We start from the raw sequence: 15,451 nt of genomic DNA, 5'->3' as shown, positions 1-15,451 counted from the left end.
CTTTGGGTGGGAGGTCTGTAACAGACTCCCACCATTGTGTCCCCTGTGCCGTGTTCCCCACAGATTTTAACCCAGAGGGTCTCCAGCCGTCCACCCTGGTCGCCAATATCGGCTTGCAGGGACACGTAGCTTTCCTTAACATAGAGAGCTACACCCCCGCCCCTTTTCTCTACACGATCCCTCCTGTACAGGGTATAGCCATCTATCCCCGTGGTCCAGTCATGGGTGGAGTTCCACCAGGTCTCCATTATCCCTATGACATCATAACTATTTGCATTGAGCAGGAGGATGAGCTCCTCCTGCTTATTCCCCAAGCTCCTGGCATTTGTGTACAGGCAGGCAAGCACCCCCTGGGGGGCTCCTTCCTTGCCCACAGATTTTACCAGGGCTGGGGCTGGGGCAGGCTCCCTTGAGTGCCATGATCCACGGGCTTTGCAAGGACTGTTCAGCGGGCCAGCAGTGGTGGTCGTCCCCCCGTCCCCCAGCGGGCTTAGTTTAAAGCCCGGTGGAGCAGGTCAGCCAGTCTGGCTGAGAAGAGCCTCCTCCCTAGGGGAGAGAGGTGGAGACCATCTCTTCCCAGCAGCTCGCAACTGTGCAATTTTAAATTACTTCTTTCCCAGCTTGAAACCGGAAAGCAGAGACAGATTGCTCTTGCAAATTCTAAGGGTCACCACTGCCTCAGGAATACCAACGTAAAACGAAGCTGCAACATGCAGTTGTCAAAACTTCTAGCTTCCCTTGTCCCCTTCAGTACCTATATTGTATCATAGAAATGATAGATTCCCCAATATAAAACCCTGCACCTAATTTTTGGTGCACTATAAAGTTTATTAAATTGATCAAAATAAAGGACATTGGACTGACTGCACTATACTGCAAAAAAAATGGAAGAGGTAGGAAAGGTGCTTGTCACATCTAGGCTTTTATATAGTATCCAAAACAATCCCAGAAATAGTACATGGATATAGTAATTACAACATACTTGACTGAACTGCTTCTGGTTTGCATCCACTGTTTGAAATTCTGCCCCCAATCATAAACTTCAGTACAGTATAAACATGCTGCTGCACTCCTCAGCAACCAAAAGTCCAATCATGGCCCACTTGATCTGAGAAATTAGGTTTTCTATTAGTTGCACCTATCCAATAGAATCACTGGATTCACATACTTAACAGCACACAAAGTGCCCCACAAGTCTGAGGCAAGCACTGAAAGCCTGTATCCAAGAGCTACTGAAACTTCTGTTAGCAACAGCATGCTCCTCTGTACTACCCTGGAATTCAGCTGCCTCTGGCTCCTAGATCTACAGGCAGTCAATTCTCTTTCTAGGGACTTGTCAACCTTACAAGGTCTGTGCCAGAACCTGCAGACACCTGCACAGTTTCTAGTATTTCTATGCAGCTCCTGCCAGAACCAAATAGATCCCCTATAGCAACTGTCTCAGTTCTGTACGCAGTACATCCTGGGTCACACCAGCTCTTCAAGGAGCGTGGGCACCCTTCTGACAGCTTCCAAGGTAACACCAGAAGTCTTCTGTCATTCAGGCAGAAGTTTCCAGGAATTTGCAGGAGTAGAAAAACATGGTGAAAATGGGGGCACATGGGTAGAGAACTAAAGTCACCTTAAAGACGAGCTTCCAGCCAGGAGGCAATAAAGAACTGCTCCTTGGTTCACCCCCACCCCCAAGGGAGCCCAACAATTGAAAGTCTGTCCTCTCCCCTCTATAAGGGGGTGGGGGCAGGAGGAGAGGAGCATTTCCCTGACAGCTCACCACTGCGCAGGCTATCAGAGAGCAAACCATTCTCCCTCTCTCTTGGGAGGGGTGGAGGGAGAGCAGAGGACTGTGAGATGATGAGAGTCCTATGGACCCCCATCATACTGTGCAAAACTGAATAGGCATTACACATGGCACTAGAAAACTTTGCTCTCCAGCTAAATTTGATGCTTTAAACAGCTAACAGTTTTTCAGCAGAATCACTATGTTCTCTGACACAAACTGCCAAACACCTGTACACTTGCTATTTGTGCTGGAATAAGGGCATATTTCTGAACACAAAAGTAGTGATTAATACAGGCTTGTCCAACATGCGGCCCACCAAGCCATTTTATCTGGCCCGCAGTGGCAGCGTGGAGCGTGGTGGCAGCGGCACGCGGAGCCACGGCAAGGCAGGCAGGGCCAGCCTGTGGGCCCCAGCCGGCAGCGGGGGGAGGGGAGCTGCTTGGCCCCGCGCAGGAAGCCAAGCAGCGGCCGCTGGCACTGCCAGCCCGCGCCTGCCTCCTCACCCGCCCGCTTCAAGCCAGGCCCGCTGCCCTGCCCTGCCCCACCCCACAGCAAAGCAGCGCCTGCTCCCCCGGGCAGTCTCCTCCCGGGCGCTGCAGCTCTCCGGGCCTGGCCACCTGCAAGCGAGGCCCCAAGGGGGCCTGCTTCTCGTGTGCTGCTGGGGACAGGAGGAGCCTGGCTGGGTCTGCACCGGCCAGCAGAAGCGGAGCCGTGTGCCGCTAGGGACAAGCCTGCGCCGGTCAGTCCCGAGTGGCACACGACTCTACTGCCGCTTCTGCTGGCCGGTGCAGACCTGGCCGGCCTCCTCCCATCCCCAGCAGCACATGGGAAGTCGACTTCAGCTGCATGCTGCTTTTCCTGGCCAGTGCTGACCCGGTTCTGCCCAGGCGGGTCCTGCAGCACCATGTCAACCCGGGCATGGCACCAGCAGGCCGGGGGGGGGGGGGGGGGGGGGGGGGGGCCAGGTTAACCCCAGCCTGGCCCCATGGCTTCTCCAGCAACAGGTCAACCCAGCTGTAGCCAAGCGGGCATGCATGCCATGTCAACCAGCACTATGTCAACCCCTGCAACTTAATTGGTGTCAAAGGTCACATGATATCACTTCTTGATATGATACCACTTCCTGTGATGTCTTTGAATATGGCTCGCCGGCCCACTAGGTGATAAAAAGTTCATGATCCGGCCCCACACTCAAAAAGGTTGGACACCCCTGGAGTAGTAGAACATCAGACATGTAAGGCCATGGCAACAAAATTATGTAGTGTAGACCAGGCTTGAGTCTTTAAACGGTTGCCTTTCTGTCTTGTCATAAATGCACATCCTAATTTATTGACTTTCTGGTCACAGAAAAGCATCACACTACCTTAGCATATTGAGAATATCAGAATTATCCAAGACAGTCCCTGCACCTTTTCTCCTTTCACAGCCAAAGTATGCCCCACTGGCCAGTTCCAGTAATTATCTTAAGTTTACTAGTTACTAAAGCTGTAGTGAAACTCAGTTCCTAACAGTGATAAGTGTTTACTATTTTGATTAATATGAAAGATGATGTGTCTACTTGTTTTTTTTCCTACTTAATATGAACTAAGTTTAGAATACTACCCATATTTTATCTACATTTTCCCAAGGGATGATGTAACCAATCTCAAAGGTTGGAAATGCATGAATTGAGACCTGAGAAAGTTGTGACACGAGAATATCAACCCTGAAAATAATCCCTTGCGTTCTTAAGGTGTATGTTTATTGTCAGCTATATATAGAAGTTAATGGTCCTCCTCAGTCATTTACTTCTTGCAGCGTGGATCACCACAGGACTTCACTGGAATACACTTCATTTTCTGTCTTTAACTAGATGATTGAGCCACATGGCATATCTGATTAGGGAAGCAACTCTCCTACATCTAAAAGTGTTTATTCTATATATACTCTTTGCCTCTATGCAGTATGGTATTCCAACATCTATTTCCTGTGCAGTAAACCCATCTCACTCATACCAGCATGACCTGTTCTTGAGCTTACATCGAGTGATGAATTAATATGTGTTCATCTAACAAAATATTTTTCTCCAGATATATGAGAACTTAAACAGCACACTAGTCACACTTTTTTTTTTTTTTTAAGTAGTCATGAAGAGTTAAAGCTGCCCTAAGCTACGTTAAAAGGATAGTTACATTCTAGTTTTTAGCTAACAGCTTGATGAACTAAGAACGGAAACAGAAATAATTTCTCTTAAACTCATTTTTTGAAAAAAAGTTTGAGGGAAGGAAAACCTCAAGCCAAAAACACAGTGGAATTGCTGAAAATAAGATCTAAAACCTGTTCTCTAGAAAACTCAGTACTGTGGTCAGAGGGATATATAGTTTGCTTGTAATTAAAATACAACTGCTAAAAAAAACCCAAAGTCTTATCAGAAACTAGAGGTACGTGTACACTTTTTTTAAACTCTGAAGGAAACGGCACTGACCAGCTTCTCTCATGACTTTTGCAGTCATCCCATTACTCTGATTTATTACCTCTGCCATAATTAAGTTCATCTGGATTTCATCTTTTACTGTTTTCTCAGTCAGGCAACGCCATATTATTTCAGACTACTATATTTGCTGTAAGGAAAAAAGAGTAAGTTATCCCACAGCAAGTAACTGCAGTTTTACAGAAACTAACCACTAACTGCACTTACCAAAACTAAGCACACTATACAATTAAATTCTTCACTAGACCTGTCATTTCTATTTTAGAAGTTCAGTTCTTGCTTAAGGAAAAAATATTTCATTCGCATCTATTATTTAGACTATTTTATAGAAGATTCATTCCTAATGAAAGAACCAAAAACTGCCCAAAGAAACACACACTTTCCATTATCCTCAATTACAGATGAGCACAGAGAGCATAATTTAGCACCATGTACATTAATGGGTACATTTCTTTATGATGTTTTATTAGTACACTAGGAACAGACATGGCATTTGTCCCAGGACTAGTTGTGCCTGTGTTTGTCCTGGAACAGGAAAATCAGGAGACTGGCATGCACACAAGTCACCCTTCCAACAAGGGTTTAGCAAGCGTCTGAATGCACTGCTGCTTTTCTGCCACTGATTCAATGATGCGATCCCAGGGCAACTGTTCAGATGTACTTTGTGATGCCCTGAGACAAACCATTAGCACTTCTTATCCCATAAAATATTTTGGGGCTGTCCCATGACAACAGACATGGGGATCAGAACAAATGTACTTTGTCTCAGGAGAAAATGGTTTCTCCTGGGATCTGCAACCTAAGAGAGGCTCTGAGAGAGAAGGAAGCACGAATAGCCTGTAACAAGTAGAGATACAGCAGACCCCCGATTTATGCAATTACGACTTCAGCATCCCTCGTGTTTAGGCGATTTTTTTATTAGGATCTAGACTGAAAAATGCCCCTCGAGATTTGCGTATATACACGAACGCTCGCAAGGTTCACATATATACGTGAACGCCTCACAAGATTTGCAGGCGGAATCAAGCAGAGCTGTGCCACTATTGTGCCACCACTGTGGTAGCAGCATCTCAAGATGCATAGGTGAGACGCTAGACGTGCGTCCTAAAGGCGATTTCACCAAGAAAAGGGGAAAAAAAAGTTATGACTAAGGTATGTCTAGAGTACGCAACCCCTCATTATTCTATTATTTCCTAGGGGGAAGTCGTACCGACTTGCACAAAATTCCCCTGGAATGCAATACTCATGTAAAATTGGGGGTCTACGGTACAAAGAAAATGTGTTCTTTTAAAACTTAAAGAAGTGTTACTTGCTTACGTAAAAAAAAACAGTACACAACAGAAGACCAATACAGGTAGATGGCCTGAGGAACAAGGAGGTAAAATATTACTGTATATTCTTCACAGCAAACTATTTTCATAACAAATCTATCACCTAGACTACTTAGGAAAAACCTGTTGTTTTGGAAGGAAATTAAAAAAGGTTTATTTTATTGATTCAAAAAGTAACAAGTTGTGTGTAAAATTCAGACAGACAGACCAACCTAAATGGCAACATAATAAAAACTTTAGTATGGTCTAACTATGGTCTAACTCTTCCCAAAGCTAATAGTAACAAAGGTTCTGCAATTATTACTGCACTGACAAGTTTTTCTGAGAATGCATGAGAAACCAAAGCGATCCGGATTCTTTGTCATTATACTAGCCCTACAAAGCTAATGCCAAAAACTGCTTGCCAAAGTAAAGTGGCCTAGACATACAACGTTAGCAGATATGCACAATAAGGTAATTAAGTTTCAAATAAGTTTTGACAGTCACTTTTCTGACAACTATTGCCCCTTTTAAAGACTAGGTGTGTTTACTACCTAGGATACTTGAAAGAAAGAATGCATATTTCCCAATGTAAATTCCAATCAGCATGAACACTGAGTTTTTACTTTTTTAAAATTTTCTACAACAAAGCAAAGAGGTAATGCTTTCACTCTAACAGAGCAATAAGAGAAAAGTCATCTTAAATAAAACCTATAGACTCAAAATACTGGAAAATAATATGCTCTAATCAAAACATGTTTTAAAAAGTGTCAAATCTGTTTTGAAGAAAGTAAAGTTAGGCTTTTGTCAGAAAAGATTATAAAACCAACACCCCACACACTCTCCAATTTTTATTTTTATTTTTCGAATTAATGTTTAATGGAAGATGCAAAGCCCTTTGAACAGGGACCAGAAAGCAGGACGCTGCACCCTCTGAGTCACTGCCTTAAGCACAAAGTTAGAGGCAGGCTCCCACTTATGATTCTGGTACCATGAACTCCGGATTCTTTGTTGAATAGTACCCCATGTTTAACGGAAGTGGTGGAATGTGTCACCCAACTTGGCCCATCATTTGGTAACAAGAGCACTTACTTGGGAAATGGGAGATAAGTACACTTCTCAGGCTGAAGGTCTAGAACATAGCCAATTTGCTCCTTGGGCAAGCTCAATAACTACTGGTTCTTTAAAGGCAGACACTGCCACCAGATCCATTTTAAAACCAAGCAACCATTTTTGCACTTTCCCAAACTATCCTGCTGGTGTGGGATAGGAAACCTAAAAGGATGCCTATGAAATCAGGTCCCTCTGGGAACTTGGATGCCACTCCACTTTGTTTCTAGATGCAAACAGAACATAAGGTAGGAGTTCAGCTCCTAGCTGCTCAGACTGGAACAGTTCTAGGAATATGCAGTATTGAACCTAAAGGTCTCTAGCTCATTTTCAGGCCCAAAAGAGAACAAGTTTCAGGTCCTTCCATAGTTAGGCAGCTGCTGAGCAGAGATTCTTTTGGATCGTAATTTTGGGCTTAAATGCCTAAAGACCACTCATTTAAGTTCTTTCCTGCTAATGGGAAACAGAAGTCAAGGGAACAACAGGTCCAAGCCATACTAAATCTGCATAATGACACTATGAAATTAGGATTTTTTTTTTTTGATTTTTTTTTTAACTGTCAGAGCACACTGCTTGCTTAGAACTGTACAAAGCAAAACGTCCCTGTTGTAAGTGTCATAACCCAATGATTTTTGGTGCCTCGGCACATTGGAATTTTCCCGCCACATGGAGCTTTCTTTGCACGGTGGATTTCTCAGCTGCAGAGGGAAATCCCCGGTGCAAAAGAGTTCCCACCACACACATGCAAATTCGTACCCTATTATTGGCTGATTCTAAATTATTCCTATGTGGCAGCTAGCAATTGGCTCACTAGCCGTATAAAAGGTTAGAGCCTTTCCGCCCAAGTCGGAGGACTCCACAACCACCTCATGGAGAACTCTGAGCGCGCTGTGGAGCCTAGCAAACTCCACGTGTGTCTTGGAGGAGGACAGAGAGGCCTGATCAGCTCTTAGCCACTCCCCGTCATAGTGTAATTTGACGTATCCCCCCCGTGTGAAAAAGCGCTCGTGGAGTCGTATATCGACGACTCATCTCAGTTCGGTGAGGTTCAGAAGAGATCTCACTTGCGTTTGTTTGTCTGCAACTGCAACTCAAGCAAGTTTCCTCCCTGCACTGTGACCATCGGCAGTGTAAGTAAAGCTTTCTTTATAAAACCAATATGCTTCCATGCCTAACTCTACTCCGTCGTGGAAAACCACACCTGACGGTCCGGGCTACTGGCCATAGCCTTAGACCGCCCCTCAGTCCCGACAGTAAGAAACTTCCAATCTGAAATTTTAACATCTCTGCTTCTGTGATGAGATCAATATAAAACTCTCACACCCTCTTTTTAAACACGGCAAGTAAAATACCAGAAATAGTGAGTATGAGATATACACGCTTGAACCCTTGGGACCCTGGAAGAGTACTACAAATTAATTATTAATCTAATAAATAAGGACAAAACTCTAGAATGAATTTTAGGAACATGAAAGGATAGCAAAATTACACTTCTTTATCAACCTCCAAAACGTTTTCCTCGCAGTGCTTCCTTCAGTGTAGGCAAGTTTCTAGAGCATCTTTTAAAAAAAATAAAGAAAAAAAAAAATCGAAACAAAATCCCCCCTGTACTATTAATGAAATGATGTAGTACATTTTTAGACTAGATAAAAGGAGGATTGCATTAGGCATCAGGCATTATAGAAGCAGATTCATTTGGCTTGACCATACATCTCAGATTTCCTTTGTCTCCACAAGGTTTAAGCAAGCAACACTTTATTTAGCTCTTGTGCTGCCTCCCGAAATGTGTACTTGTTACCGATGGTACAGACTGTAAATCAGAAGATTAGTCTTTCCACCTCTAATTTAACTTGTAGGAAGATTATAGCAGAGCACCACACAAAAAGTGTTAAAGCATGACCTTATTTTAGCTTCCTCACGTTTTTCTTTTTTTATTTTAAACAACTTATTTTTGAACGAACTGTAAATACTAGTTGGTAGAGATGTACCATGAAATAAAAAAAAAAATACTGTTGTCATAAATAACAATTCTCCACTTTCCTTCATTCAGCTACCAGAAAGTATTTTAAATATTACACTCATACAGACACAAATATAGATCGTGAGGGCTTAGCTATTTATGATTTCAGATCTAGTCCTTTAAGCACACACTTTAAGGTATCCCCCACCCATTCAAAAGCAAAGCAGCACAAAGATGCAGCACTTGTTCTTAATACACAATGTTCTACGGATGCTGCCAGATAGATACAAATCCTGGTTGTGCTTCAAATTTGTGAAAACATATATGGAAGGTTAAGGTAGCAAAATGGGTAAGGGGACTTTCATATGTGCCCAGATTAAAACTGACCTTGTAGGTAGAAAAAGAAAGTGGAAACCATATCATATTAACCCCTACCAGACAGATTCTCTCAACACAAAAATGCCACAAGTTCTGCTCAATTCACAACTTTGCTACACTGAAGAAACAGGACTGTGGTCAGGAAAGTGAAGAAAAAAAAAAAAAGTTGTTCAAGCTAGCTCACATGAGCTCAGCCTACAGTATTTTTACTTTTAGCCAATATTAGAATTCTGATTCTAAGTATTCTCTCAGCACCAAGCGGAATTTTAATGTTTAGAACCTGAACATATCCAGGTGTTTAGATACAACTAGCACATACATACTTCTACATTGCTGAACAGAAGCAGGCATGAAATAAATAATTATTTTAGATTAAAAGTCTAAGTTAAAAAGAAGAACATAACTTTGGGTATAAAATGTCCATAAACCCTGACTAATGGTTTAGAACTATACTCCTATAATAAATTCTGAGCAAAATGTACAAGAGTAGGGAGCCCACTCCATAAGCCTGACACACACACACATGCCTCAGAGTTAAATATTCCTCTCACAGATGATCTAAGTGTATCACGCTGTTCAATTATCATCTACTGAGAGGACATCTACCTCTCCCTATTTTGTGGGGAGAGAAAAGACGACTCTCAGCCCCCTTCATTTTAGCTGGGTAGAACAGGAAGACAGGAAAAATGTGACAAGCTTTACTTTTTTCACAAGAAGTCAGCTCAAGGCCCTGAATAAAGGGCAATGGAAAGCAACTTGCATTTACCCTATCACAGTCATGCTGATCTCAGCCTCCTGAGATCGCACCTCTCCTTGCTCATTTTTAGTTTTGGAACTCTGCAATACAAGTTTGTAAGATGGCCAGAAAGCATTTTGTAGGAAAAAGCATGTTCTGGTTGATGCACATTTAGTCCTCAAGATTTCTATGAATGAAAACCTTATAAATCTACTATCAAAATAATTCACTAAATTCTATCCAGAGACCTTGGGGCAAAGCAGTTGTCAGCTTCCATATCACACGGGCAGAAAACAACCAGTCCAAGAACTGCTTGCAACTGTCACAAATGAAGTGTAAGCTAACGAAGTCTGCACCAGTATCAGACAGATGACTTAGTCCATCTGTTAGTTTTCTTAGAACAAGGCAAGTAACCTGAACCAAATTCTTGTGCCTACCTGAAATGTCTGCCTACCCCTCCAATTCTACTCTTGAGAAATGAGAAACGTAGCGATTGGGAAAACATACAGTACCAAATACAGTTTGATTTAAATAACTGGTGTGCACTTTCAACATTTTGTGAAATAACTCTGTCCTAGATTAAGCATTCTTTCCAATATGTAATATGTCATGCTGAAATTAAATGCTAAAAGAGAAGAACAAATCTGAAATTTAACCCTATATAATAAGTCTTGGGCAATACAGGAGACCCTCACCATTCACAAGGGATACGTTCCAGAGATCCCTGCAAATGGTAAAACCTGTGAATACTGACGGGGCTCCCTGTCAGACCCCACAGCCACCCCCTGCTCCCCCACATTGTTCGCAGGGCTCACCCACAGCACCTGGGGACCAACCCCTTCCCCCCGTTGCACTGCACACACTCCAAGCACTGCCATGGCTGCCTCCAGGGGAGAAGATGCCGCCGCCTTCCCCAGCACTTGCTCTCCATCCCTGCCGCAGCCCCAGACCCAGGAGCTCGGTGCAGTGCCCCAACACACCCTGAGTGCGGTTGTGCCATTGGTGTGGCGCACTGAGAATATTTGAATCCGGAAATCCCAAGTTCACAGATAGCGAGGGTTTCCTGTACACTTTAATGGTCAGAGTTACTGCCTCCTTCTATTCCACTGCTGCAACAGAAGATTGCAGTTAGCTGACCGTGTTGCCATCATCTATTCTCTCACCTTTTGGGTTATGTACACCTAGCAAGGAACTCTAGGATGCACATGAGATTCCTCAGTTATTCTTTATGGTATGAAACTGTTCATTTTGGTGCTATTGGCCTGAGCCTGTATTTTTTTTTAATTCTTATTAAACCAATAGTAAATGATACCATGTCTCAATGCAGTTTAAGAGGTAACAAAAATCTATTTGACTGGGACAAAAATCCACTTGACTAATTTTAACAACATTGCCCGATTTGTTTTTAAAGTCAAAATATTTGCACAGAAGCAGAACTTTAAGGTTGTTTCAGATATCATTTTGGATTTAAAGATAAGTTAAAATAATGAGGAAGTTATCATTAAGTAGGAAATGAAATGCATTAATGCCAGATCTGATATAATGCAGCCACTTTTCCCACTGAACAGAAGTGCTGTTAAAAATAGAACCTATATAAAACCATAATTGGTCTGTCAGAACAATAACTGTTTGCCAACCATAAAACAACACATAGGAAAGTAAAGAAATATAGTTAATAGCTGAAACTCTGAATATATAATTTGCGCTTGCTGATATCTGACATCTCTTTTCTGCATTTCCTTCAGTCTGGACAATTAAACTAGAATAGTCTGTTTCATTTTTCTGAATTTTATGCACTCATAGAATGTAGGTCTCCCCCTACATATATTATAGATGTTTAAATCCAAAGACTGCACTGTTTAATTTTAACACAAGTGTCCTGAAAAGTTTATTAGGTTGCGTACAGCCTTCAGAAACTAAACTCTGAAACTACGAGTTGTCACACTATCTACTTGAATGCTGAAAACCATTTTCTGCCCCATTTGCACTCCATTTAAGATAAGAATTTTAGAAATGTATGAATCAACCTCTTTATTGAAAAAAACATTTTCATATTGCGTTCAGAATGTTATTTACATACGAGCTTCCAATACAGCATAACCAGATGTCATGCTACAAAAAATAAGTTTTAAAATAGAAGTAGCAAATACACAATAATTTAAAAAAATATATTTTAACCTACCGACTCTTTTCAGCATCCCAACCTGCTATTATTTAGAAATCTCTAGCACATGTATCTATTTCCTATTACCTATTATTATGACATAAATACATTCAAGCAACACTGCATTAAGAGCATCACCTTCAATTGCAATACATTAACAGAAAGATGTCTGCAGGAATCAACTGGTTGCCTACCTAACAGGAAGACAAGTTGAGGGCCACATGCAAGCCAAATGCAACCTTCCTGAAATTAGCAACTTTATACATGCAGTTCTCTTTACTACTAGGTAATTTTAGATTTAAGACACATATGCAGTCTGTGCCCAGTACCTGAAATGTACCAAGATGCTACATCATCTTCATTCAAATACAAAAAACCCATTGCAAAAATTAAACATCATGAACTGATGTTTAGGAATCCAATATTAAGCATGTAAACTTGTGAAGCATAATTAGACAGCTTAAATTGACATTGTTTTGTTTTATTTGACAAGAAAAAATAAAGTTGTAATATTTAAACAGTCAACTAGATACCCAAAATAAGGTGGCAGGATTTCATAAGCATCAATCCAAAATTACTTCAGGCTTGGATTTACAAGACAGTGGTTTTCTGGCCACTTTGCAATTTGGTCTTTATTGTGTACCTTATTGCCAAGAGCAGCAACAGTTATTTCAGGTCAGAAAGACTTAGTGTACCATGAAATGATTATGAATATCTGTTCCTTTCATATTGGTCAATGTATACAATTTGTCAATTGTACAGATTACTACAAAGCTAGGTTAGTTTATAATGACTCAAGCTATAGGCATTTCCTCTATGGAAAACTAGAGGAGTCTCCACCTTAGAATTAAGTTTTAAATTGTCTAATCTTTCTCTCTGTCTAGATACAGATAAAAATAAATATTTTAAAACATGCTAGTTAAACATTTTAAAAACACTCTAGCAGAGACAGGCAAGCTGTATATGATACGTTAGCTGGTCATGTTGGCATCCACTCCCTTACAAAGGTTTACCTCATCCAGCAACAGTATTAAAGACAACTTTCCTGCCTTGAAGACATGTTTTAACTAGCGTCCGGCAGGCTTTAGTCCCGCTTTTTGCTTTCAGGAAAAAGCTGTTCCCTGGTGTTTCTTGTGTTCCTTCTACTGTTCAACCTCAAGCCCTAGGTCCTATTCAAAACATGTTTTAACTAATGTCTTTTGGAAATACACTTTCTATGCTAGTCTAAACAAGCCTCAAAAGGAAATGTTCACAGAAGGCTTGCCCTCTCATACCTGTTGTGGCAATTAAACCAAACTGATTTTGAAACTGATTTAACAGTTTCAAAACTGTCCACGTAAGAGGACTACACCACTTTTAAGAACATGATTTTTAGACTGATTCAGTTTAACAGGCACAACTTGGAGTATTTATACAAGCCTTCAACTTATTGAAGAATTGTTAGATTTCTTTAAAATATCCAGTAATCATTCATCAGGAGTACTTAATTCAGAACATATCTGCTGCTGGGTAATGATCTGCACTTAGCATTTGCAGACACAAAATACTAAGCGTGATGTTCATGCTTAGAGTCTGCATGAATGTGTGAATATGCAGATTACTCAAAGTTAACTACATGTTATGTCTAAGTAGGCAGCCTCATCCCACATCTACACTAGAAACTTTTGCTGGTGCAGTGATGTTAAAAGACTTGCCTTTTTCTTTTCTTTCTTAGGTGTTTCAAACACTAGTACAGATGCAATTATTTCAGCATAAGGCTGTTTTTGCCAGTCAGATTATTTTGGTCTTGGGGCTAGCATAAAGTATCCTGGGGAGGGCTTGCTAGGTGAAAGATGTGTCTACACACTAAATGGTGCGATTGGGCTGGTTCGCCCTAACCTCCCTTCTAGCAGGGACCTGCTTATTAAAACTGTTGCTTCAACAACACTTAAAAACACAAAACCCGGACATCAAAATCTCAGCTCTTGCCTGTTCAGTGCTTGTGACTACAACAAGTTATGTGTTGATTTTTTTTCAAGCATTGAGAATTCAGATACCTGCAGAAAATACCACTGTTTAAAGCAAAAAGTAAAGCTACCACACATTAGGATACAAGCAGAGCTTTAAAAAAAAACAAAAAAACAACCCTGCATAAAGAGCTGCAAACAATAGCTACAAACGCAGACATCGCTGGTACAAAGCCCTCGGCGGACAAGAAACCCGGAGAAGAGGCTGGGAAGGGAAGCAGCCCTCCCCATGCCGAGGCCGGGCAGGGAGCATTTGCCCTTGGGAGGGGGGAGGCTTAAAGTAGCGCAGGACAAGAACGGAACAGGCAGCCCCGGCTCAGAGGGAAGCCGCCGGCGCCCCCATGCCGGGCCGCACTGCCGCAGACAGACCGGGCACGGCTCTGGCCGCCAGCGCCCTGCCGCTGCCCGGGCCCCCGCCGGCCACACAAAGGAGCCTCGGAGCCAGCCGGGAGGCGCCGCCGGGGCGGGGGGGATGGCACGCAGCCGCCTTCCAGGGACGCGGCAGCGAGGGGCATCCCCTGCCCGCCCCCAGCCGGGGACTTCCCAGCCTGCAGCCTCCGGGCGGGGGGGGAAGGGGGCTCCTCGCTCCTATTTATTGATTACACAGGGAAAAACCCAGCTGCCGCCGCTGCTGCAATGCAACACCCGCAGGCGGGCGGGCTGGCCGGCGCGCGGCAGGAGGCGCCCTCCTCCCCCCGGCACCAGGTGAGTCCCGCCCGCCCCGGGCAGCAGGGACACGCCGCGAGACCCGGCCCCTCCCCCCCGAGCGCGGCCGTTACCGCCGCGCGCGCTCTCCCCTCCCCCAACGTCGCGCGCAGACCCCAACTGCCGCCGGGGGGGGGCTGCAATGGAGTATTTCTATAGATGGAAACAACAGAGGCGGCGGCGCAGGGAAAAGACCCCTCCCCACTCCCGGGACAATAAGCCCCCTTCCCCTCCGCCCCTCCCCCACGCAGGGACCCCGCAGCGCCCCCCGCCACATACACAACGCCAGGGGGGGGGGTGAAGACCCAGCCAGCCGCAGCACCCCCCGCTTACCTCATGGTGCTGCCCGGGGCGGGGGAGCCGCTCTCCTGTCCGCTCCGCAGGAGCCGGCGCTTCAGCAGGCAGCGAGGCGAGTCGAGTCCCGTCCCGTCCCGTCCCTTCCCTTCCCTTCCCTGCCTGCCGCGGGCTCCCCTGTTCAGCCGCCTGGCCGGGCCGGAGCAGACCACAGCGGGGAGTCGCGGGGGGGAGGTTGGGGGGGGTGAGGGAGGGAACGGGGCGGACAGGAATGTACCAACGCGCCAAGTGGGGAGGGGGTGAAAGGGGAGGGGCGATGCCGAAGGGCCGCGAGCGCCGACAGCAGCGCGCGGGCCGCAAGAGACTCCGGCTCGTGGGGGGAGGGAGGCGTGGCGTACGCTGGAGACGCTGCGGGAGGCCACGCTCCCTCTGGGGCTGGGGCCAGCGCGGCACTCACGTGGGGATGGAGCGTTGCGGCAGGGCCGAGCTGGGGATTATGCGCAGTGGCGCCCCCTACTGGCTCTCCCCCCCTCCTCCC

General features: G+C 44.3%; 1 protein-coding gene across 1 annotated transcript in view; it reads right to left on the bottom strand.

The window, feature by feature from the left end:
- The window catches only part of ENAH (ENAH actin regulator), a 228,202-nt gene extending 212,953 nt beyond the window's left edge, over window positions 1-15,249 (bottom strand). The window contains exon 1 of the mRNA XM_059717435.1: window positions 14,953-15,249. Within this exon, the coding sequence (XP_059573418.1) occupies window positions 14,953-14,957 (5 nt within the window). The 5' untranslated portion in view covers window positions 14,958-15,249. The remainder of the gene's footprint in view (window positions 1-14,952) is intronic.
- Between the last annotated feature and the right edge of the window lie 202 nt (window positions 15,250-15,451).

This window comes from Alligator mississippiensis, chromosome 1 (assembly GCF_030867095.1).
Source record: "Alligator mississippiensis isolate rAllMis1 chromosome 1, rAllMis1, whole genome shotgun sequence".
Taxonomy (NCBI): domain Eukaryota; kingdom Metazoa; phylum Chordata; order Crocodylia; family Alligatoridae; genus Alligator; species Alligator mississippiensis.
This window is presented reverse-complemented; position numbering and strand designations above follow the sequence as displayed.